This window comes from Scatophagus argus, chromosome 4 (genome assembly GCF_020382885.2).
Source record: "Scatophagus argus isolate fScaArg1 chromosome 4, fScaArg1.pri, whole genome shotgun sequence".
NCBI lineage: Eukaryota > Metazoa > Chordata > Actinopteri > Scatophagidae > Scatophagus > Scatophagus argus.
Genome location: NC_058496.1, coordinates 15,679,694 through 15,702,929, shown reverse-complemented (window position 1 = coordinate 15,702,929; position 23,236 = coordinate 15,679,694). Strand labels below are relative to the sequence as shown.

At 41.3% G+C, this 23,236-nt stretch overlaps 2 protein-coding genes across 4 annotated transcripts; one reads left to right on the top strand and one right to left on the bottom strand.

Moving 5' to 3' along the window:
- The first annotated feature begins 3,902 nt into the window (after positions 1–3,902).
- On the top strand, positions 3,903–11,712 carry LOC124057326 (long-chain-fatty-acid--CoA ligase ACSBG2-like). Of its 2 annotated transcripts, none has more exons than XM_046385411.1 (12): positions 3,903–4,408; positions 5,076–5,164; positions 5,396–5,516; positions 5,618–5,698; positions 5,925–6,074; positions 6,466–6,633; positions 6,715–6,896; positions 9,400–9,633; positions 10,069–10,286; positions 10,429–10,568; positions 10,656–11,017; positions 11,119–11,167. In XM_046385411.1, the coding sequence occupies exons 1-12, from the start codon at positions 4,085–4,087 to the stop codon at positions 11,150–11,152; spliced, it is 2,103 nt and encodes a 700-aa protein (XP_046241367.1). In that variant the 5' UTR covers positions 3,903–4,084; the 3' UTR covers positions 11,153–11,167. The 2 variants fall into 2 exon arrangements, with proteins under 2 accessions (XP_046241367.1, XP_046241368.1); XM_046385412.1 differs by lacking the exon at positions 11,119–11,167 and adding an exon at positions 11,262–11,712 and having other exon boundaries at positions 3,905–4,408; positions 10,656–10,899.
- A 1,701-nt stretch (positions 11,713–13,413) lies between these two features.
- On the bottom strand, positions 13,414–23,181 carry LOC124057325 (long-chain-fatty-acid--CoA ligase ACSBG2-like). Of its 2 annotated transcripts, XM_046385409.1 has the most exons (15): positions 22,978–23,181; positions 21,645–21,719; positions 21,292–21,497; positions 19,921–20,204; positions 19,573–19,661; positions 19,221–19,341; positions 19,039–19,119; positions 18,663–18,812; positions 18,115–18,282; positions 17,852–18,033; positions 15,454–15,687; positions 14,763–14,980; positions 14,481–14,620; positions 14,150–14,393; positions 13,414–13,827 (listed from the first exon to the last, which is right to left on the bottom strand). In XM_046385409.1, the coding sequence occupies exons 2-15, from the start codon at positions 21,707–21,709 to the stop codon at positions 13,742–13,744; spliced, it is 2,268 nt and encodes a 755-aa protein (XP_046241365.1). In that variant the 5' UTR covers positions 21,710–21,719; positions 22,978–23,181; the 3' UTR covers positions 13,414–13,741. The 2 variants fall into 2 exon arrangements, with proteins under 2 accessions (XP_046241365.1, XP_046241366.1); XM_046385410.1 differs by lacking the exon at positions 22,978–23,181 and having other exon boundaries at positions 21,645–21,825.
- Positions 23,182–23,236: the final 55 nt, after the last annotated feature.

Below are 23,236 nucleotides of genomic sequence, written 5' to 3'. Positions count from 1 at the left end.
TTTGTAAGACGTTTTCTGCGTGGTTTATGGGGATGTACCTGACAAGTTTTGGAAATCATGGGTAGACAGTTTGATTCAACAATCAACCCTTTGATTTCTCCTTATATTTTTGGTACACAAATGAATTTGGTTTTTAAAGTATGCAGCACTTCAGGTCACAGAAGTGTGATGGAAACACAGAATGTTTGGCCCCATGTTTAAAAGGTAAAACATCGGGCTGGATTTGATCCCAGTAATCAAGGCGTGGTCAGCAACATACTTTGAAGAGTAGACTTAAGCAAGATTAGGAAGCTAAGTTTAATTATTGGTGGTTTAAATATACATGATAGAATCACTTTCATAAATCTAATATGCAATGGTCAAGCCTGCTGTTCAACTGCCACATTAATGGATTTGTAGGAAACGATGCTGATCAGTTTTGAAGGCTGTGTCGAGATTTGGTTCCTACCCATACTTAGACATTAACCATGTAACATGACAAAAATTATATCTCAACAGAGGCCAGAAGAACATCAGAAAGGCTCTACTTACGGTCCCTGAAAAACATCTAAAACTGAATGGCCACATGGCACTGTCGTGGATCAGCGGACCCGTAACCGGTGGATCGCTGGTTCGATTCCCCGTACCGGTGTCCATGGCTGAGGTACCCTTGAGCAAGGTACTTAATCCCCACTGCTCCCCGGTCGCCCACTGCCCCGGGTTTGCTGTGTGTGTGCACGTCACTTGGGTGGGTTAAATGCGGAGCACGAATTTCGTTGGAGTGAGTTCCCTCCAATTACAAAATATGTCACTTTCACTGTAATCACTCGCCGATGTGGAATTTTCTTACTCAACACTTTTGGTGCACAATTAGAAAGATGTATCATGGTATGTTGATTCATTCATCCTATAGGGTAACGTACGGCTCAGCGTGCATGTTGTGACTGTAGAGGATGTGACATGTAATGAAAACACAGAGAAAATATTATGTTATTGACACACTTGCTTTGTAAAACGAATCCTTTTCATTTTTCACCTGACAAAGTTGCTGCTTTTGTTTCCACTACATCCCACCGGTAGAAGATTTTAACAGATATCTGTACATCTTGACATTTATGGGTTAAAGGCCATGTCAGACACGGCCTGTTAAATCTTCTTCGAGCTGCTGGGAAAGTTAAGCTTTGTCTCGCCGTGTTCAGGAACACAGTGATGACCTGATGTACTGATATTGTCACTTTCAGAACATTTTGACAGATTGTCGAGTCTGTAGTGAATGTGCAGCCATTATCCCCACCCTGTGCAAACAGTTTAAATAGTCAAACAATGCTTGAGGATAAGATGTCGGAGTACGATCTTGTTACCTCCAACTGAACTGAGACAGTTTTTGGTGAAGTGACTTTGTAACTTTATCTGAAAAACTGCTGAAGCAGCCCAGCTGGTTGCAATCAGATATGTGCATGTTTGTGTGTGGATGGGTGTTTTTCTACATGTTTTTAACACGTTTGGTGGTGAAGAAACAGAAATACAGCACAGATACACTCTACATGGTAAATAAATCAACAGGACTTCAGGAGGTCCACCTACAGTAAACAAATCGGAAATCATGCTCAACAGCTTTCTGTGACCAAGATGCACTACAAATACGTGATGATTAATGTAGTTTACATGTTTCATGCATGTTTTCTGAAGATAATTAACTTGACGTACTGCATGAAGAGTCCCATTGGCTATGCATTCTCTAAATTTACTGGGTCTTATGAAGGATGTCACTAATTTAAGGTTTAAACTAAAGCCTGCAGGATACTTTCTTATTTGTAACTGCAGTAATTAATGTATTTTAATGATCAGACATCGCTCAAGCTTCTGTTATGAAGAAATAAAAGATTCACCCTAGACTGTCTCTGACTAATGGGATTAAATATTTTGTACTAATGTACTAATGAACAGTACTAATACTAGTATTGTAAGTACTTGTAAGTAACTAGTAAGTACTAATACTAGTAGTACTAATACTAGTACTAATGAAGTTTCATCAGAGGCGTCAGTTGTATCTAGTGTTGACTTTAAAATACACTATATAGACAAAGGTATTGGGACACCTGACCGTTACACCAACAGAGACTTTAATGACATTGCATTCTAAATGCATAGACATTATTATGGAGCTGGTCTCACCTTTGCAGCCAGAACACCTTCCATTCTTGGGGAAGGCTTTCTACAACATTTTTGTTTCTGTGGGAATTTTTGCTCATTCATGCAGCAGAGCAATTGTGAGGTCAGACACTGATGTTGCTCATCCCAAAGGTGCTTGATGGGGTTGAGGTCAGGGCTCTGTGTGGGCCAGTCAAGTTCTTACACACCAAACTCATCCAGTCATGTCTTTATGGACCTTGTGAACTGGGTCACAGTCATACTGGATCAGAAAAGGACCTTCCCCAAACTGTTGGAACCATAGCATTGTCCAAAATGTCTTGGTATGCTGAAGCATTAAGATTTCCCTTCACTGGAAATCCTCTGAAAACATCCCCATCAACAAGTGTGTCTGGATACTTTTGTTGATGTAGTGTAGCTTTATCAGGGCTTCTGCTACACTGATCCATGACAAAATAGAGAGATATCATACAACAATACAGAAAGCAGATATTTCTGTCTATTAAGTTGTTAAATTAGAACCTGTAACTGTGCGATTGTCTGCTGTATCATTTTAAATGCTTACTCCAGAGACAAAAAGGATGCTGTCAATCCCTGTATTTCGTCATGCGAGCAACAGGAGGCATGGTATTTGTTTTATCTTACTGCCATACCACACGACATTCCTGCCACAGCACATGCTGTGCATCATAGCACAGCATGTGCTGTGCATCATAGCACGTGATACCCACAACTGTTGCCAGCTACAATATTTTCATCATTGATTTTAACCAAGTTAATCAAATCTAGTTTTTGCAGCTGTACACTGGAGTTTGTTTTGGGTTCTTTCATGTCTCTTCCAACGCACTAGGAATGTCAAAATATTCACCTCACTCAATTTTTACCTTACTGTTGTTGTTTAATCAGCTTTTTATCAAGGCCATGTTGTCATCAGACAACCCTTGTGACTGTGCAAGACACATGCCAGACAGCATTCCAGTGATATCTATTCAGTAATGATTGAATCTCTCCCTCTGCAAACTGCAAGCTCAAATGTTGTCAATGTGCGGGTATCACTCAATAGAAAATGAAGAGTCTCAAGAACTAAGATTTCAATCCGCTTAACCTGTTTTTCTTGGCAGGCACAGTGATGGCAGGCACTGAGAACAAGTACATGAAGTACAGTTTAAAAAACAATAACAAGCACATGGAGGGAACAGGAGGGAATTTTAATTTCAATTCAATTTCAATTTATTTATTTATATAGCACCTTATACAATCAAAATTGTCTCTAGATGCTTTACAGAGATCCAGAGCCTGAACACGCAATGAAAAACCCTTTTAACAGGAAGAAACCTTGAGCAGGACCCGGCTCACAAGGAGAACTATCCTGCTGATACTTGGGTGAAGGAGGGGGAGAAGAGGTAGACAGGGCAGACAGGACAGAAAGGATGAAAGAGAGAGAGAGAGAGAGAGAGAGAAACATATATGCAATCAACATCATACATTACAAAGGACAAACATGACAGGTTGTTATAACTGGAATTCTGAAGACTATGTATTGTATTTATTTGTTTTTTAGCTGATATGTTGTTTAAGTTTTAACAATTTTTACAAGGCCTTTGTGCATTTTTGGACATCATTAACATCACTGTTGTGTTGTTTTGTGCTCCCCGCCCGATAATTCAGGTGTACTCTCTCTTAACAAAAGTTGCCTCCTCTAACCAAACCTGATTGGTGGGTAGGCATGAACATTCCTCAGCTTGATGTTTTGTCTCAGGTAACGACAGAGCCCTCCCCCATTCACTGCATATCCTGCAAAGCATGTGGTTCTGGGACAGCAGGTGTAACAAAGACTATCAGGTATAATCTAGAGATGTCTGCAGTCTTCTCATAAACCTGACTCTTCTGCTAAAGGACAAGCTCGCTGTGTTTCGGTGTGGTGTGGGTGTCTTCTGGATCTGGCTTGTCATTAATGGCGGGTAAACGTGGCTGCCCCTGCTGTCCCAATACAGAAGAACCAAAGGCAGTTCCCCTGTCGAGGACAAATGTGGCACCAACTCTGGCCCCAGCTGACCAGCTATGGTGCACCCGCAGAGACGAGGCAGTCAGGCTGAGGATGGAGGGCTCAGGCTCGGCCTCAGACACTCCCATCACCGTCCATCAGATGTTCCTGGAGACGGTGGAAACGTACGGGGATCATACAGCTTTGGCTTTCAAAAAAGACGGCCAGTGGGGGACCGTGACATACAAGCAATTCTATGATCAGTCCCGGGCAGCTGCTAAAAGTTTCCTCAAGGTTTGTATGTATGTATACTATTATATTCTATAAGTATATGCTGGTACTGCAGGGTAGTGACACATTTTTGTTGTGTTGTGTCTCTACTGCAGTCTATTGGATTTTAAATAAAACATTAACTGTCACATTAAAATGTTTTAGCTCTTAGTTATCAGTTTACATTTAGGAATTTGAGCCTTTTTTATGGAAACTGAAACAATGTAGGCAGTTTAAAGTGCTCCCAGTCACTTTTGCTGCAACCATCTTCACTTCTTGCTTGCTTCAGGGCCTTTTTAGATTTTTGTCTCATCATCAGCAAATAGAAGCAAAGCTATAAGTTAGCATATTGATGTTCTGAATGAATGAAAAATGACTGCACTTCTACTTTTTAAACTGAACTAATATATTCCAAAAAAACCTTAGCTTCCTGGCACCTGTTTTGTGGACAGTAGCACAGGATTTATACTCCCTCTCTGGTGTGAGATCTGTCTGTCTGAAAAATAACACTTGGGCGTGTGAAGTTCACACCTTGCGTTACATCTCCAGTTTCACGGACATGTTTATGTTCCATGAGGTGGAGGGACTTTTAAAACGAGATGTAGGTCAAGAGTAACAGAGGCACTGTGCCGCATTGTCATTAAAGATGCATGTTCTTTAAAAAGTAAAACATACAGTTGTCTTCTTTTAGTTGGGGCTGGAGCGTTACCATGGGGTGGCCATCCTGGGATTCAACTCCCCCGAGTGGTTCATCTCCGACATCGGCTGCATCTTTGCCGGGTGAGATTACGGTTAAGGATCTTCCACTTTTGTACTTTAGATGCCTCAGCGTTGTTTCTCCTGACGATGCATATTTATCTCTGCCCATGTTTATCTCATAGTCCGTCTCTGTGTCTCTGTCCACTCCTGTATGGGCTGAAGTTTACAGCGTGAACAAATCAAATGTTGGTGTTAGACATTTCTTCACTGCTCTCAAGAAAATTATTCTCCTGTTTGTGATTTGTGCCACAGTGGTCTGGCAACTGGAATTTACACCACCAACTCACCTGAAGCTTGTCAGTATGTGGCTGCCAACTGTGAGGCCAACATCCTGGTTGTGGAGAACCAGAAACAGCTTGACAAAATCCTGCAGGTCAGGAGCACCAGCCCTCAATGTGCCTGAGATAACTATGTGGAAAACTAGAACAAAAATGTGTCCTCATGTGACTTAGTTCAATTTGTCTTTTTCAACAGGTTAAAGATCACCTACCTCATCTGAAAGCCATTGTCCAGTATAAAGGCGAGCTGCAACAGAAAGCACCATTCCTGTATACAGTATGTTCACTAAGCAAACACACTGATGAAGCAGAAAAGTCACACCTGAAACAACACCTTATGTGTGCAGTCGCGCTGTCCATCCTTCAAAGGAAGGATGGATTATTTTTCTTTCTCATGGTGTAAGAATTGCACTTGCTTTTAGATGAATGTAACTGAAGTCCAATGTATTGAACTTTGCTGTCTGTTTTAAGACCCACTTTTCTAATGTGTCTTAACTCTGCAGTGGGCAGAGTTCATGAAGGTGGGAGAGGATGTGCCTGAGGAGCAGCTGAATGCTGTGATAGACAGTCTTCGGGCTAACGAGTGCTGTACTCTCATCTACACTTCTGGAACCACTGGGAACCCTAAAGGAGTCATGCTGAGCCATGACAATGTGAGTTATCCAGATAAGATGCTTTCCTTTCAGAGAAATGAATGTTTTGACACAACTTCATCATTTGATGATGAAGGTGCAGTTCTGGCCTCCTCTGCACTGTCCAGACTGCACCACCGTCTCATGAACCCTGGTTGGAGGATGTAAAGACACACCTCAAACTCATACAGCTAAGCCATCCCAGCACTGGCTCAGTCAGATGGTTTTATTAGATCTGGCAACTTTATCTGCTTTATTTTCAGAATGTCATTATTCCTTTTATATTATGCTTGTGTGGGATGAATGTTGGCTGAGGCTGATGTTGGTGTGTGTTGTGAGTGAGTCTGTGTTCGTTTTGTATTTTCAATAAAAAAAAGTTTCTGATGATTTCTCTGTCACTTTTTATGTGCAGCTGACATGGACAGTCCGTGCAGCCCTTTCCACAGTAAATCTTAAAAAAGCTGAAGAAGTGGTTGTCAGTTACTTGCCGCTCAGTCACGCGGCAGCCCAGATGTTTGACATCTGGATGTGTATTTGTTTTGCGTGTACCACCTACTTTGCGGAGCCAGACGCCCTCAAGGTAAGGATGCCTGCAGTTGTAAACATGGAACTGATGATGAAGGTTCCCCGTTTTGACTAAAATCCTCGTTCATTTTCCCAGGGCTCCTTAGGAACCACACTGAAAGAGGCTCGTCCAACTTGTTTTCTGGGGGTTCCTCGTGTGTGGGAGAAGATGCAGGAGAAGATGAAAGCTGTTGGTGCTAAGGCATCCCCCCTGAGGAAGAGCGTGGCGGACCGGGCCAAGTCCATAGGCCTGCAGTACAACCACAGTCTCATGAACGGGTGAGGGCAGCAGCACTCTTAGAATTTAACATGTCAGGTGTTTGTGGCATCTGTTCATAATGATAACTCTTATCTTTTAACCTGAAATCTGATGGATCGTAGAACAAGGTGTTACACCTGTTATCTCATGAATTAATAATAATTTTATTTATAAAGTACTTTTTAAGCAAAAAATGCTGTGAGAAAACTCAAAACATCAGCAACATTCGAAAAAATAAACACCCACAGCTGATAGCTGATAGCACACAGAAAAGAAAAGACAATATGTAGGAGCATCAGTCAGTTGATCTGATGCTCAGTGAAAGGCGGTTCAAGGGCTGAGGAACCAGTACTGCCAAGGATCAGTTGCCATTTGTTTTCAACCTGGACTCTGGAACAGTGTGGAGGACCCAGACTGGTGGACCCGAGGGTATTCAGGCACCAGATCACTGTATGTGATTAAAAGCACTTTAAAATGGATTGTTAAAGAGACCAGTGTAGTGAGGCCAAAAGTGGTGTGATGTGTGAAAGTCACTTTGTCATGGTTAACGGTCAAGCTGCTGATTTTGACAAATTTGTATGCAAGCAACAAAGCATTACAGTAATCGAGTCAGGGAGATATATGAGCATGTATCATTTTCTCCATGTTACCCAAGCACAGAGCTGGGTTTTGCAGATGTTTCTTAAAAACATGGCTGGAGGACTTTGTTTACATTTTGTTCAAGGCTCAAGTTACTATCCACCAAGCTTACACCCAGATTTGTTTAGATACAAGTTCAGGACCGATGATGAGAACTTCTGTCTCGCAATAATTAATTACGCCAACAATTATTTTATCGCGCTGTTGCTTTTATTACAATAATTATTTTAAAGTCTCACTAGTTGTCTAACCGTTGCTCACTTGCTCACAAAATAATGCGCTAATGCGCAATGAAATAAAAAATAATAATTGTCGCGTTGACTTGCCCAGCCCTATGCTTAACGCGTTAACGTTGCCACAGCCCTAATACATTGACATTTTGTTTGAAAATAAATGTATAAGTGCCAGTGTCTTTTTCTCTCAAAGTACAAAAGAATTAGGTGTTTTGCACTGTTAAAAATGGAAAACAAAAAGTTGTCGTTTTCTGTTTAAAGTTTATTGATTTCATAAAAGTAACATACTATAGATCTCATATATAAAGCATAAGTTTAAGGAAACTATATGTGGTGTAACTTTCAGTTTAGTGGTCAAATAGGTTTTGTGGCTCCGAGTGGGTTTTAATTTGGTGGGAAACGGGCGAAATGACTCTTTTCATGCTAAAGGTTGCTGGCCCCTGGTTTAGATGATTGCTTTGTTTCATCCACGTAGCTATGGAAGGAAATGTTGTGATGGCAAATTATCTGTGCCAAGAGTAACATGTGCAGGGTAAACAGAACAGTTCCCAGCACTGAGCCTTGTGGTATTCCAGTTCTAGTCTGAGAAATTTGTGACGTAAATCCACCAACAGAAACAAAAATTTCCTGTTGTCTAAGTATGAGGAAGACCAGTTTCGATCATTTCTAGTATAATCTTAAGAATCACTTTACTGGCAGTATATATATATTTACATACACACACTGCCTTCACATTTGCCTTCTGCATTTAACAATTAGTTGAACACACATGTAACAACCAGGAAATATCATGCAGTGAAACACACAGGAGCACTGGGCTGCCACTATCAAGCGCCTGGGGAGCAAATTGGGGATGCCTTGCTCAAGGGCAACCGGCTAATGGGGGGGGAATCTTTTTTCTCATTAATCACTCCACCACGCCCAAATTTTTCCTGCCCGCCTGGTTGGGGAATGGAACCGGCGACCCTCCGATCACAAGCCGCTTCTCCAACGGCTCCCCACTGCTTTAAGATAACTAAAATGGCCACTTGAAGTTGGCTGCAAAAGTGAGTCAACCCTTGCATGGAATTCCATAATTTCTAAAGTTAACAGGTGGGGGATTTCCTCTGTTGCCAACATTTGGCCATCAGAGCCCTTTTTATCAACTTTTATCGACTAAGTTGTGTGAGGAATTTTCTGACTATGAGTGGAGATTGAGCACCTTGATAAAGCATTCTGATGGGGGGAGAGGATTGGCCTGGAGACAAAAATATTTATTGAATTCCTTCAGTAACTTAAAAACACAAACACAAAAGTACAAATAGTACTTCAGTGTGTTGATAGATGCTAACATTGGTGACAACATGAACAACATCATATGTAGCGTGATGTCCAAAAATGATGAGATCTTTTCTTCTCTCAGGGGATTGCAAGTCATAATTCTGAGCTACTAAGATACAGCCTGTGGTCATGACTGTCTCTACACAGTTCCATGGGAATCATCTGACAGTTGTTGAGATATTTATTTCTGTACTGGCTCAGTGGACAGAACAACATTGCAATCTTAGTGATTGTTCATTTTGGGGACATTTTGTAATTACAAGCAAATGTTTACCTCAAAAATATAATCTCCAGCCCTGGTGTAAATTTCACTTCATCTTTTGTGCTACAGGGAGAATGTGGTGCCGTGGGGCTTCTCGCTGGCTAATAGTCTGGTCTTTAAGAAGGTGCGTGTTGCGCTGGGCTTAGACCGCTGCAAGATCTGCTTCACAGGTGCTGCCCCCATCACCAAAGACACTCTGGATTACTTCATGAGCCTGAACATCCCCTTGATGGAGGTGTATGGCATGAGTGAAAGCTCCGGCCCACACACTGTCTCTTCTAATGAAGAATACCGCATCACAAGGTCAGCAACAAAGCATTATGGAAGGTCTTAATTGGAAACAAAATTTTTCCTGTGTTTTTCCTAGTTTTGTTTTATTAAATTGTTACTCTATCATTCATTATTTTTCTTCTTTTGTATTGTTCATTTTCATTGTTTTTAATCCTGTTTTGTAAAGGAGCCCAGCCTGCATCTTTGCAGCAAAATAGCTATATAAACAAAGTTATTCTAATTATTATTACTACTAGAGGTCCAAAAAGTTTGGGAACTGATGGTTTAAATGATCACAAATCAGCCAGGTTTTTGTCCTTTTCCCTGAAAATGTTTTAATAGTTTACTGGCATTATGTTATCTTATCTCTATATAATAAGTTTCAAAAGTAGGGGTGCAGTGGACTTTTGGTCAGCTTCAGGTCATGTATTGTTTAGCGTGTTGTTGACTTGTTATGTGTCTTTCCAGTTGTGGAAAGCCAATGCCAGGCTGCAAGACAAAGCTGGATAACCCGGATCAGGACGGAAATGGAGAGGTATGTTTCTGGGGTCGGCATGTCTTCATGGGCTACCTGAACATGCCCGACAAAACAGCAGAGGCCATTGACCAGGAGGGTTGGCTGCACTCTGGAGATCTGGGAAAACATGACCAGCACGGCTTCCTGTACATCACAGGAAGGATCAAAGGTAAGCTGTGGTAGAATAAAAGCTTCTTTACATGTTCTCAAAATTTGGTTGTTGTTCTTAAAAAGACAAATTTGGCCAATCAAATTCAGGAGAAGAACGACAACATTTTCATTGTCATTGTGTTTCTGTCTTGTTTGCACAGAACTCATCATCACAGCCGGTGGAGAAAACATCCCTCCTGTTCCCATCGAGGATGCGCTGAAGGCCGAGGTGCCCATCATCAGCAACGCCATGCTGATCGGAGACAAGCTCAAGTTCCTCTCCATGCTGCTCACTCTCAAAGTAACAGAGGCTCCGCTCCTGCAGACAGTCACAACTACTAAAGAAATCAAACAAGCCCAATAACGACCCTTCTGTCTGTTTCCTCAGTGTGTGGTGGACGACAACGGTGACCCCACAGACAAGCTGAGCCCGGAGGCTTTGGACTTCTGCAAGCAGCACGGCGTCACAGCGACCACAGTGTCAGAGATAATAACCAATAAGGTGCCAGCTGTCTACCAAGCCATTCAGGAGGGCATAGAGCGCGTCAACGCCAGAGCGACGTCCAACGCCCAGAAGGTTCAAAAGTGGGTCATACTGGAGCGAGATTTCTCTGTTGGTGGAGGAGAGCTGGGTGAGTCACTGGAGTTTTGTTTTGCTTTCTTTTATTACTCTTCCTTTTGGCAGGAAAACTGGAGCAACGAACTACGGGTGATGTTACTATTAAAGAATTTGATTAACTTATTGTTGAGATTTTTATTTGTGTCAGTGGACAGTGCTGGCTCGGTGGACAGAACAACATTTCTAGCTTAGTGATATTATTATTAAAGAATTTGATGAACTTGTTGTTAAGATTAATCAGCCTAGAAATCAAAGTCATAATGTAACCAGATACCCCTTGTCATTGTGCTGCATGTCATGCTCATTCCAGTGAGGCTTGTTCCACAGCGATTAAATCTCTATCTCAGAAACATTTTTTCTTTTTTGTCTTTGCAGGACCCACCATGAAACTGAGGAGGCCCATTGTTGTGAAGATGTACCAGGAGAAAATAAGTGAAATGTATGCAATGGCAAAACTGTAGACTGTACTGCACAGATATGAGACGCTAATGAAGAGAAGCGTTCAGGAGAAACTTTATGAACCTTGTATTGAGCCCAGACACCAGTGTGATAAATATAAAAATCTCTTTTAACCTAAAAGTTATAACTGCGAAAACAAAATTAAGGAAAACAAAATGTGTTATATTTAATGAGGAAATTTATGCTGCTATGTTTTGATATATGAATTGTAAATTTTGAATTGTACACAGTCACAAGCATGTACAAATTGTCAAGCATACATTCGAATATGTGCTTTTCCGTGTACAGTTTGACAATACTGAAATGTTTACTTTGTGATATATGTTTCATGACTGTCAATAAAAAAGGAATGATTTGGACAACTTAACCAAACCAGGTTATAAAAATGTGTGCTTTTTTACATTTTTGAATAATCACTTTGTTAGGTAGTGAATCTGCACAGTGAACTACTGCTATGCTCTAATCTTATTTTTGAATATGATCCAACAAAACAACTAGAAACAGCAAATGTTTGACCTGTTGCTATATGATATGTTATGCTCAATTATGAAAATATATTATATATATTTCACAAATTGTTTAAGAATTTCAGGCATTACCATCTCACCTGTTTTGAAATTGTTATATAAGAAGACTTTCAGATAGTTTATAATAAGTAGTCAGTTGTAAAATAATGTAAATTACTATGTACCATATGAATGGAAATCCAAAGCAGTGGACCTGTAATCATGTCAGGCTATTCTGGGGAAAGTTAGCAAACTAACGAATTGATTGATGTTGAGTGGATGCCATGATAGCATTGGTTGAAATCACATACATAAGAGCGTGCTATATTTTATTTACAGGAAAAAAGGCGTGATTGCATTTTGATATAAGGATAAAAAGACAGATAATAGCCAACATTTATAAACTCTTCCTTGTATTTATATTGTTATAACATCATCACGATCAGCGTTAAAGTTACCTCAGTCCATGCCTCAGTCAGAGGGCATCAGTATGTCTTCAGGTCCAGGCCATGAGTTGATGGTTTGTTGGAGTCATGGGGGGTTAAATGGCACACAATATCAGATGTGAACAGACCAACCAAATTGTTACTAGAAGTGAGTACGTGCATAAACACACATAAAATCCTCTCTTGTTGTCTTTAACGACAAACCAGCCAACAGCCTTCACGACCTCCCCATGTTCAAGTTGTTGTTACATTCTGAAACACATGCAACAGCAGCTGTTATCATGGGGGTGTTATCTCTGATGTGGACAGGATGAACAGGAAAGGACAGAGCCCTGTACCCTGTGATGTCCCTCCCGTATTACAGACCACCACATCAGACACGCAGACATGAAGCCTCACGTATTGTTTTTTGCTGGCGAGGCAGTCAATGGTTCATGAGGGCAGTCAACTCCCAACTCCCTTTGTTTTTAAGGTCTTTTTGGATCCTTTTTTTGTTATTATTTGTACCTGTTCTTTTAGCCACAATCTTTAAACATCTATCATAAAATGAACATTTTATCATTTATCAAACTACGTGGAGAAACACAAATTAAAATATTTGTTTTTAGAGAAATTCAGCCTAGTGATATTCTTAAGACATTGTAAGAAAAACATCATCTGCATTCTTCAGAGTTAATGTACGCAGCTTTGCCATATGGGGATTATCTTCAATGCACAACATGTGACCCGAAACTGTGATCTTTAAACACATACTGCTGCTTCAAAAAATATATTTGCTTGTGACCAAAAGATTTACAAAGTTTCCTTTAAAAACTGTAAAAAATGTGAAAGCTCCTTAAATGATGACAGTGTGCAGCGTTTCCTACCCTGTTTTGGTGCTGAGTTATGCGGTGGTGCCCTTGTCACTCAATGTAACAAGGGCACCACCGCACTATGAAACCCATCACACTTTTACTGTGCCATGCAGCTTTTTGCTGCATCAAGCAAGGTGCTGTGCACAGCGAAGCGCGTCACTCGCCAACAAACTGCTGAACCCCACAGTGAGCCCAGCTCAATTTGCACCCTGTCTGAAAGGCCTTTATAGTGTACAAATCACCACACAGTGAATGGCAAGAGTTTGGCTCTGAGTTGGATGTTTTATTTACAAAACATGCACAGTGGCTGTGAAACGGTATGTACATTTAACAGCTTAAATATCAATTTCAAACAGTCAACAGCAACTTGACATTTCAAAACATAGCAGCACAAACCTCTGATCCCTTAAATACAACACAATCCAAATCTTAATTTTTCTCCCCTTAAATGTCTTTTGCCCCTTTAACATTCAGTTGAAGAGCAGTTTCTACATTTCCTAACGTGACATCTGGACTCAACACAAGGTTCATAAAGTTTCTCCTGACCACCTCTCTTCAATAGCATCTCATGTCTGCGGCTGCAGTACAGTCTACTGTTTTGCCACTGCATACATTTCATCTATTTCCTCTTGGTACATCTTCATAGCAATGGGTCTCCTCAGTTTCATGGTGGGTCCTGCACAGACAAAAAAGAAAAGCAGCTTAATTTAATCTAAATCTCAAAATAAAGATTCACTTTCTGTTGAGCAACACCTGCACAATGACAGCATTTGATGACCACATTTGATGTGATTGTTGTCAGTGTTTGTGTTGTACAAACATCACTAGCATTTGTTCTGACATGCAGCAAAGTCACAAGGCATGTCGATGTGACCTTGATGTACTAAAATCTTCTTCTGCATTCTTTAATAATAACATCACCTCTAGTACATTGCTCTGGTTTTCCTGCCAAAAGGAAGAGTAATAAAAGAAAGCAAAACAAAACTCCAGTGACTCACCCAGCTCTCCTCCACCAACAGAGAAGTCTCGCTCCAGTATGACCCACTTTTGAACCTTCTGGGCGTTGGACGTCGCTCTGGCGTTGACGCGCTCTATGCCCTCCTGAATGGCTTGGTAGACAGCTGGCTCCTTATTGGTTATTATCTCTGACACTGTGGTCGCTGTGACGCCGTGCTGCTTGCAGAAGTCCAAAGCCTCCGGGCTCAGCTCGTCTGTGGGGTCACCGTTGTCGTCCACCACACACTGAGGAAACAGACAGAAGGGTCGTTATTGGGCTTGTTTGATTTATTTAGTAGCTGTGACTGTCTGCAGGAGCGGAGCCTCTGTTACTTTGAGAGTGAGCAGCATGGAGAGGAACTTGAGCTTGTCTCCGATCAGCATGGCGTTGCTGATGATGGGCACCTCGGCCTTCAGCGCATCCTCGATGGGAACAGGAGGGATGTTTTCTCCACCGGCTGTGATGATGAGTTCTGTGCAAACAAGACAGAAATACAATGACAATGAAAATGTTGTCGTTCTTCTCCTGAATTTGATTGGCCAAATTTGTCTTTTTAAGAACAACAACCAAATTTTGAGTACATGCAAAGAAGCTTTTATTCTACCACAGCTTACCTTTGATCCTTCCTGTGATGTACAGGAAGCCGTGCTGGTCATGTTTTCCCAGATCTCCAGAGTGCAGCCAACCCTCCTGGTCAATGGCCTCTGCTGTTTTGTCGGGCATGTTCAGGTAGCCCATGAAGACATGCCGACCCCAGAAACATATCTCTCCATTTCCGTCCTGATCCGGGTTATCCAGCTTTGTCGTGCAGCCCGGCATTGGCTTTCCACAACTGGAAAGACACATAACAAGTCAACAACACGCTAAACAAGACGTGACCTGAAGCTGACCAAAAGTCCACTGCACCCCTACTTTTGAAACTTATTATATAGAGATAAGATAACATAATGTCAGTAAACTATTAAAACATTTTTAGGGAAAAGGAGACATAACCTGGCTGATTTGTGATCATTTAAACCATCAGTTCCCAAACTTTTTAGCTCATGGATTTTTAAAATCACAGCAGTGGGGTAATATTGTCTTTCTTGTTGCATAAAAGTCCCATCCTCACATTTTCCTTCTTTGTCAACAATTTGGTGAGATGTGTTAGCTGCTAATGTAGACTCAAGCTAAGCAGATGACAGTTCACTTCTTTCTAAAAATCATACCACCAGATTGTTTTTATTTTCAAACTTACTCATTTGTCACAACATCTTTACATATTATAATTACAGTCGACTTCTTCCATAATGCTTTGTTGCTGACCTTGTGATGCGGTATTCTTCATTAGAGGAGACGGTGTGTGGGCCGGAGCTTTCACTCATGCCATACAGCTCCATCACGGGGATGTTCAGGCTCATGAAGTAATCCAGGGTGTCTTTGGTGATGGGGGCAGCACCTGTGAAGCAGATCTTGCAGCGGTCTAAGCCCAAAGCAGCACGCACCCTCTTAAAGACCAGATTGTCAGCCAGCATGAAGCCCCACGGCACCAGATTCTCCCTGTAACACAAAAGATTAGCTAAATTTACACACGGGTTATATTTTTGAGGAGAAAATTTGTTATGAACTGTCCCTAAAGTGAACCATGGCCAAGATAGCAATGTCAGTCAGTGGTCCACCAATGTAGAGACATTCATGACTGACTTCAATGATAGCTGATTTTCATCTAGCACTATGCACAATAAACTATGCCTATGCCAAATTTTTGTGGCTTTTAGTGAAATTACTCAATATTGAATACATGGTATGAAAATGTTCCCCTCAACTGTTACTACTTTGATGATCCCATGACTTAACATCTAGCGCCATCATTAGGTCAAAATCTTGTCCAACACTTTGGTATACAGTGGCTTGCGAAACTATTTGGCCCCCTTGAACTTTGTGACCTTTTTCCACATTTCAGGCTTCAAACATAAAGATATAAAACTGTAATTTCTTGTGAAGAATCAACAACAAGTGGGACACAATCATGAAGTGGAACCCACTTTATTGGATATTTTAAACTTTTTTAACAAATAAAAAAACGAAAAATTGGGCGTGCAAAATTATTCAGCCCCTTTACTTTCAGTGCAGCAAACTCTGTCCAGAAGTTCAGTGAGGATCTCTGAATGATTCAATGTTGACCTAAATGACTAACGATGATAAATGGAATCCACCTGTGTGTAATCAAGTCTCTGTATAAATGCACCTGCACTGTGATAGTCTCAGAGGTCTGTTTAAAGCGCAGAGAGCATCATGAAGAACAAGGAACACACCAGGCAGGTCTGAGATACTGTTGTGGAGAAGTTTAAAGCTGGATTTGGATACAAAAAGATTTCCCAAGCTTTAAACATCCCAAGGAGCACTGTGCAAGCAATAATATTGAAATGGAAGGAGTATCAGACCACTGCAAATCTACCAAGATCTGGCCGTCCCCCTAAACTTTCAGCTCATACAAGGAGAAGACTGATCAGAGATGCAGCCAAGAGGCCCATGATCACTCTGGATGAACTGCAGAGGTCTACAGCTGAGGTGGGAGAATCTGTCCATAGGACAACAATCAGTCGTATACTGCACAAATCTGGCCTTTATGGAAGAGTGGCAAGAAGGAAGCCATTTCTTAAAGATATCCATAAAAAGTGTCGTTTAAAGTTTGCCACAAGCCACCTGGGAGACACACCAAACATGTGGAAGAAGGTGCTCTGGTCAGATGAGACCAAAATCGAACTTTTTGGCAACAATGCAAGATGTTATGTTTGGCGTAAAAGCAGCACAGCTCATCACCCTCAACACACCATCCCCACTGTCAAACATGGTGGTGGCAGCATCATGGTTTGGGCCTGCTTTTCTTCAGCAGGGACAGGGAAGATGGTTAAAATTGATGGGAAGATGGATGGAGCCAAATACAGGACCATTCTGGAAGAAAACCTGATGGAGTCCGCAAAAGACCTGAGACTGGGACGGAGATTTGTCTTCCAACAAGACAACGATCCAAAACATAAAGCAAAAGCTACAATGGAATGGTTCACCAAAAAACATATCAAGGTGTTAGAATGGCCAAGTCAAAGTCCAGACCTCAATCCAATTGAGAGTCTGTGGAAAGAACTGAAAACTGCTGTTCACAAACGCTCTCCATCCAACCTCACTGAGCTCGAGCTGTTTTGCAAGGAGGAATGGGCAAAAATATCAGTTTCTCGATGTGCAAAACTGATAGAGACATACCCCAAGCGACTTGCAGCTGTAATCGCAGCAAAAGGTGGCGCTACAAAGTATTAACTCAATGGGGCTGAATGATTTTGCACACCCAATTTTTCATTTTTTATTTGTTAAAAAAGTTAAAAATATCCAATAAATTTTGTTCCACTTCATGATTGTGTCCCACTTGTTGTTGTTTCTTCACAAAAAATTACAGTTTTATATCTTTATGTTTGATGCCTGAAATGTGTCAAAAGGTCACAAAGTTCAAGGGGGCCAAATAGTTTCGCAAGCCACTGTATATGGAAGCACACAGCATTCACCACAAGAAAACTAATGCAGGCTGTATATCATAATTAAGACTTACTATCATTATTACAAGAAAAGATGACATCATTTACAAGAAAATAGGTGTAACAGCGTATTCTGCATTCAGATTTTTGATAAAAACAGTTCGCATCATCATCAGTCATCATCATGCTGCCCTCACCCGTTCATGAGACTGTGGTTGTACTGCAGGCCTATGGACTTGGCCCAGTCCGCCACTCTCTTCTTCAGGGGGGATGCCTTAGCACCAACAGCTTTCATCTTCTCCTGCATCTTCTCCCACACACGAGGAACCCCCAGAAAACAAGTTGGACGAGCCTCTTTCAGTGTGGTTCCTAAGGAGCCCTGGGAAAATGAACGGGGATTTTAGTCAAAACGGGGAACCTTCATCATCAGTTCCATGTTTACAACTGCAGGCATCCTTACCTTGAGGGCGTCTGGCTCCGCAAAGTAGGTGGTACACGCAATACACATAGAGATCCACATGTCAAACATCTGGGCTGCCACGTGACTAAGTGGCAAGTAACTGACAACCACTTCCTCAGCTTTTTTAAGATTTACTGTGGAAAGGGCCGAATGGGCTGTCCATGTCAGCTGCACATAAAAAGTGACAGAGAAATCATCAGAAACTTTTTTTTATTGAAAATACAAAACGAACTGTTAACACAGACTCACTCACAACACACACCAACATTCATCCCACACAAGCACAATAAAAAAAATAATGACATTCTGAAAATAAAGCAGATAAAGTTGCCAGATCTAATAAAACCATCTGACTGAGCCAGTGCTGGGATGGCTTAGCTGTATGAGTTTGAGGTGCGTCTTTACATCCTCTAACCAGGGTTCATGAGACGGTGGTGCAGTCTAGACAGTGCAGAGGAGGCCAGAACTGCACCTTCATCATCAAATGATGAAGTTGTGTCAAAACAATCATTTCTCTGAAAAGAAAGCATCTTATCTGGATAACTCACATTGTCATGGCTCAGCATGACTCCTTTAGGGTTCCCAGTGGTTCCAGAGGTGTAGATGAGAGTACAGCACTCGTTAGCCCGAAGACTGTCTATCACAGCATTCAGCTGCTCCTCAGGCACATCCTCTCCCACCTTCATGAACTCTGCCCACTGCAGAGTTAAGACACATTAGAAAAGTGGGTCTTAAAACAGACAGCAAAGTTCAATACATTGGACTTCAGTTACATTCATCTAAAAACAAGTGCAAATCTTACACCATGAGAAAGAAAAATAATCCATCCTTCCTTTGAAGGATGGACGGCGCGACTGCACACATAAGGTGTTGTTTCAGATGTGACTTTTCTGCTTCATCAGTGTGTTTGCTTAGTGAACATACTGTATACAGGAATGGTGCTTTCTGTTGCAGCTCGCCTTTATACTGGACAATGGCTTTCAGATGAGGTAGGTGATCTTTAACCTGTTGAAAAAGACAAATTGAACTAAGTCACATGAGGACACATTTTTGTTCTAGTTTTCCACATAGTTATCTCAGGCACATTGAGGGCTGGTGCTCCTGACCTGCAGGATTTTGTCAAGCTGTTTCTGGTTCTCCACAACCAGGATGTTGGCCTCACAGTTGGCAGCCACATACTGACAAGCTTCAGGTGAGTTGGTGGTGTAAATTCCAGCTGCCAGACCACTGTGGCACAAATCACAAACAGGAGAATAATTTTCTTGAGAGCAGTGAAGAAATGTCTAACACCAACATTAGATTTGTTCACGCTGTAAACTTCAGCCCATGCAGGAGTGGACAGAGACACAGAGACGGACTATGAGATAAACATGGGCAGAGATAAATATGCATCGTCAGGAGAAACAACGCTGAGGCATCTAAAGTACAAAAGTGGAAGATCCTTAACCGTAATCTCACCCGGCAAAGATGCAGCCGATGTCGGAGATGAACCACTCGGGGGAGTTGAATCCCAGGATGGCCACCCCATGGTAACGCTCCAGCCCCAACTAAAAGAAGACAACTGTATGTTTTATTTTTTAAAGAACATGCATCTTTAATGACAATGCGGCACAGTGCCTCTGTTACTCTTGACCTACATCTCGTTTTAAAAGTCCCTCCACCTCATGGAACATAAACATGTCCGTGAAACAGGAGACGTAACGCAAGGTGTGAACTTCACACGCCCAAGTGTTATTTTTCAGACAGACAGATCTCACACCAGAGAGTAGAGAATAAGAGAATAAATTCATCTGCACACATACAAACCTTGAGGAAACTTTTTGCAGCTGCCCGGCACTGATCATAGTATTGTCTGTACGTCATGGTCACCCACTGGCCGTCTTTTTTGAAAGCCAAAGCTGTATGATCCCCGTACGTTTCCACCGTCTCCAGGAACATCTGATGGACGGTGATGGGAGTGTCTGAGGCCGAGCCTGAGCCCTCCATCCTCAGCCTGACTGCCTCGTCTCTGCGGGTGCACCATAGCTGGTCAGCTGGGGCCAGAGTTGATGCCACATTCGTCCTCGACAGGGGAACTGCCTTTGGTTCTTCTGTATTGGGACAGCAGGGGAAACCACATTTATGCCCCATTAATGTCAAGCTTTGCTGGTCGTGCAGTGAACAGTGAAATGTTACACTGTTATGTGAGACAAAAAAGAATACTGAAGAATTTGCCTACCTACCAATCAAGTTTGGTTAGCTGTAAAAGAAATATTGATTTACTACACGACAATAGACTTAAGTTACTTACTCACTCATTCACACACACACACACACACACACACACACACACACACACACACACACACACACACAATCATGCTATAATTCTTTTCCAGAGATACACAAAGCTACCTCCTGTTATGTGCTGTTATTTGAAACATTGCTGTTTCAGATGCATTAAACCTGTTCAGATTTTAATTTTTAAATAGCAATTTCCCTCCCCTGTATAACCCAGTAAAATTCCAGTTTCACGTATTTTATCCTCCTTGTTTTTATTATCCACGAGTGCGTGTTGCTCGCGCGACACACTCACACTCTCAGACCTTCAATACTGCATGCCAAAGAATGACGACCACCTAGCAAAGTGATCTTCTCTCTGTCTAAATGCCAAACCTGAAGCTGAAAGGACTTTTAATTTTAAAAGTCAGAACACTGATATTTTCTAAATAATAGTAACAATAATTCTGACATTTGTTTTACTGGGTTAATTGACTGCATTTCTCTGTGCTCTGGCATCATTTCGAGCTATACCACACCAGCTACTGTCAGCATTTTTAGCTTTAGGTTTCTAATGAGTTTACTGATTGATATCAAAATTTACTGGTTGTTTTAAAGCCACAACATGATGATCCTTTTGAAACAGGTTTTGAACTTGTCAGTGGGAGAGATGCTCTTTTCTGCCCCATAATCCAGAGTGAAGTTCAAAGGAAACCTGATACTGTGGAAAAACCTGCCAGGAGGAGGAGGAGGAGGAGGAGGAGGAGCCAATAAACTACTTCAGATCCATTTTCTTAAAACATTGCTTTATCTAACAGTGAGTACATTTAAACAGTCTTTTTTCTGTTTAATTTTTTTATGTATTTTATTGTTTATTGTTGAAAGTTCATCGTCAGAATTTTATATTTATTGTCTTACCTGGTGAAAGTCCTTCAGTAGCTCCGTCCAGCTCAGGAGATCTGGCAGGTTCGGCCGGGGCCTCGGCGTTTGAATTAATCACATGAATCTCAGACACTGACCCTGTAGTGAGGCCAGCTGTGGTGGCCTCTCCATTGGGTATTGGAGTGGAGTGGGTGTTAAATTTAGTGGAGTCTGACAGAGTCTGTGCTTTATGAGTAAGGACTCTGTGAAAACAATTGAAAGGGCATAAATGAGCTCATATCAAGAAATGCAATTCTTAAATTCATATTTTAAAATCAAATTCATGATCAAATTTAGAAAGAAGCTAAAGATTTGTTTTCCATGTTGGGAACATGCATCATTTTACAAACCTCTCACTATTACCATCCATGACTGCAACCCCATTACTCTTCACTGAATCTTCTTGGAGGCTCATCTTGTATTAGCTGAAATAACAAAAACACGTTAACAAGTAACAAGTAAAATTAGCATTAAAACATTCCTGATGTCCTCCACTCAGAGTCCTCTGCAGAGATGACATTTTCATTATGAAACAGCTCATTTATATAGACTGACACTCTCCAAAGTCATTGCAACAGGCCAGAGCCAACGTCTACCATCACCACTGGTCACGTACGGCAGTAGCCTAAATGTCGAAACTTGTGAATGTTGTGCCAGTAAGCATTGGGACATCTGCTTACATGAACTGTTTATACACTTTGCCCCGAGTTGTGAGCACCTCTGAGCCAAAGGATCACACTTTGAAGAAGAATTAACTAAACCTCAGTCTTCACTAGGTAGCTCAGATATTAAATAAAATGTAAAGATTGTGAAAAAGACAAGAGCATGGCTTGGTGTCTTCCTCGTGTCTTGTGTTTATACTTTAGAAAGTGAAATAGTGCCATCTGGTGTGCATATTTTGCTTCAAATATGTGTCTTAGAGTCACACATTGTAGTTTGAACTACGAAAATAATCAATTGAATATGTCTGTATGCATGACATAAAAGTTAACTAGAAGCTAGTGACATATTCACCAAGATATGTCATGACAGATTTGTAGATAAAATCTTGCTAGGCTGAGATCTGCCAACCCAGCAGTCTCCAGTCTGACCTCAGCTTTTAAAGGTAATGTTGGTCAAGATTTCTCTGAGTCAAAGTTCATATTGCAAAACTTCAGAGTGGCAACATGAAGTAGCAAAGTCTTTGCTCTGGATTATGCAATTATCAATTAAAGCGAATGTAAAACACATGAAGTAGATCTGAGTCTCATTAATGACTTGTACGTATATAACCCAGAAAGGGAAAAAAACTGTTTTAATTTGAATCTCGTTGGAAAAAAAGAGTAGTAGCGTCATTATGGAGACGGGGATGACTGACTGTGATGACTCTGCTGATCAAACAAAAGTTGAAGAACTTGCTCACATTAAATGGGGGTTGTATCCTTCTATTAGGCATGTGCTTGTCTAAAACATATTTACCAACGGCTGGTAAAATGAATTTATCAACATGTAAAGACTCCAAAAGTTAAAGCACAAATACTTCTGCAATTAAAAACAGTCCGCTGAAGCCAAAAAAGTAAAAAACCAAAGACTTTGTGTGTCTGTAAGTCATTATTACATTACACCAAAAGACAAGTCCACACAAGTCTTTCACACATCACACACTGTAATGTAAAAAGAAAACATGTTTTAAATAACACTTACCTTTTCCGAGGACAAAGCTGATTGGCACCAACTTGACAGTAGCTAACAGGTGCAGGACAGACCTGGATCAGCCTTTACCCGGTGCAGGTGCTTGACTGTTGCTTCCTGAAGAAAATAGCAGCCTATAAGGGGGGGATCAAAAGAGTGCATACCAGGTTACTCTGCACTCAAGCTTCGTCCACTTGCGCAAGACCTTGTCAACCTGTTAAAGATCCACCGGCAAACTTGACCAAAGGTTTCAGCTCCCCTGAGGTGACCA

Bases quoted from the DNA above. Each gene is read 5' to 3' on its own strand.
- LOC124057326 (XM_046385411.1), top strand. From the start codon at position 4,085: ATGGCGGGTAAACGTGGCTGCCCCTGCTGTCCCAATACAGAAGAACCA. The intron at 5,517-5,617 runs GTCAGGAGCACC...CTTTTTCAACAG, and splicing joins AGCTTGACAAAATCCTGCAG to GTTAAAGATCACCTACCTCA. The intron at 9,634-10,068 runs GTCAGCAACAAA...GTGTCTTTCCAG, and splicing joins GAAGAATACCGCATCACAAG to TTGTGGAAAGCCAATGCCAG.
- LOC124057325 (XM_046385409.1), bottom strand. From the start codon at position 21,709: ATGAGCCTCCAAGAAGATTCAGTGAAGAGTAATGGGGTTGCAGTCATG. The intron at 14,394-14,480 runs GTAACAGAGGCT...CTGTTTCCTCAG, and splicing joins CCATGCTGCTCACTCTCAAA to TGTGTGGTGGACGACAACGG. The intron at 13,828-14,149 runs GTGAGTCACTGG...TTGTCTGTGCAG, and splicing joins TGTTGGTGGAGGAGAGCTGG to GACCCACCATGAAACTGAGG.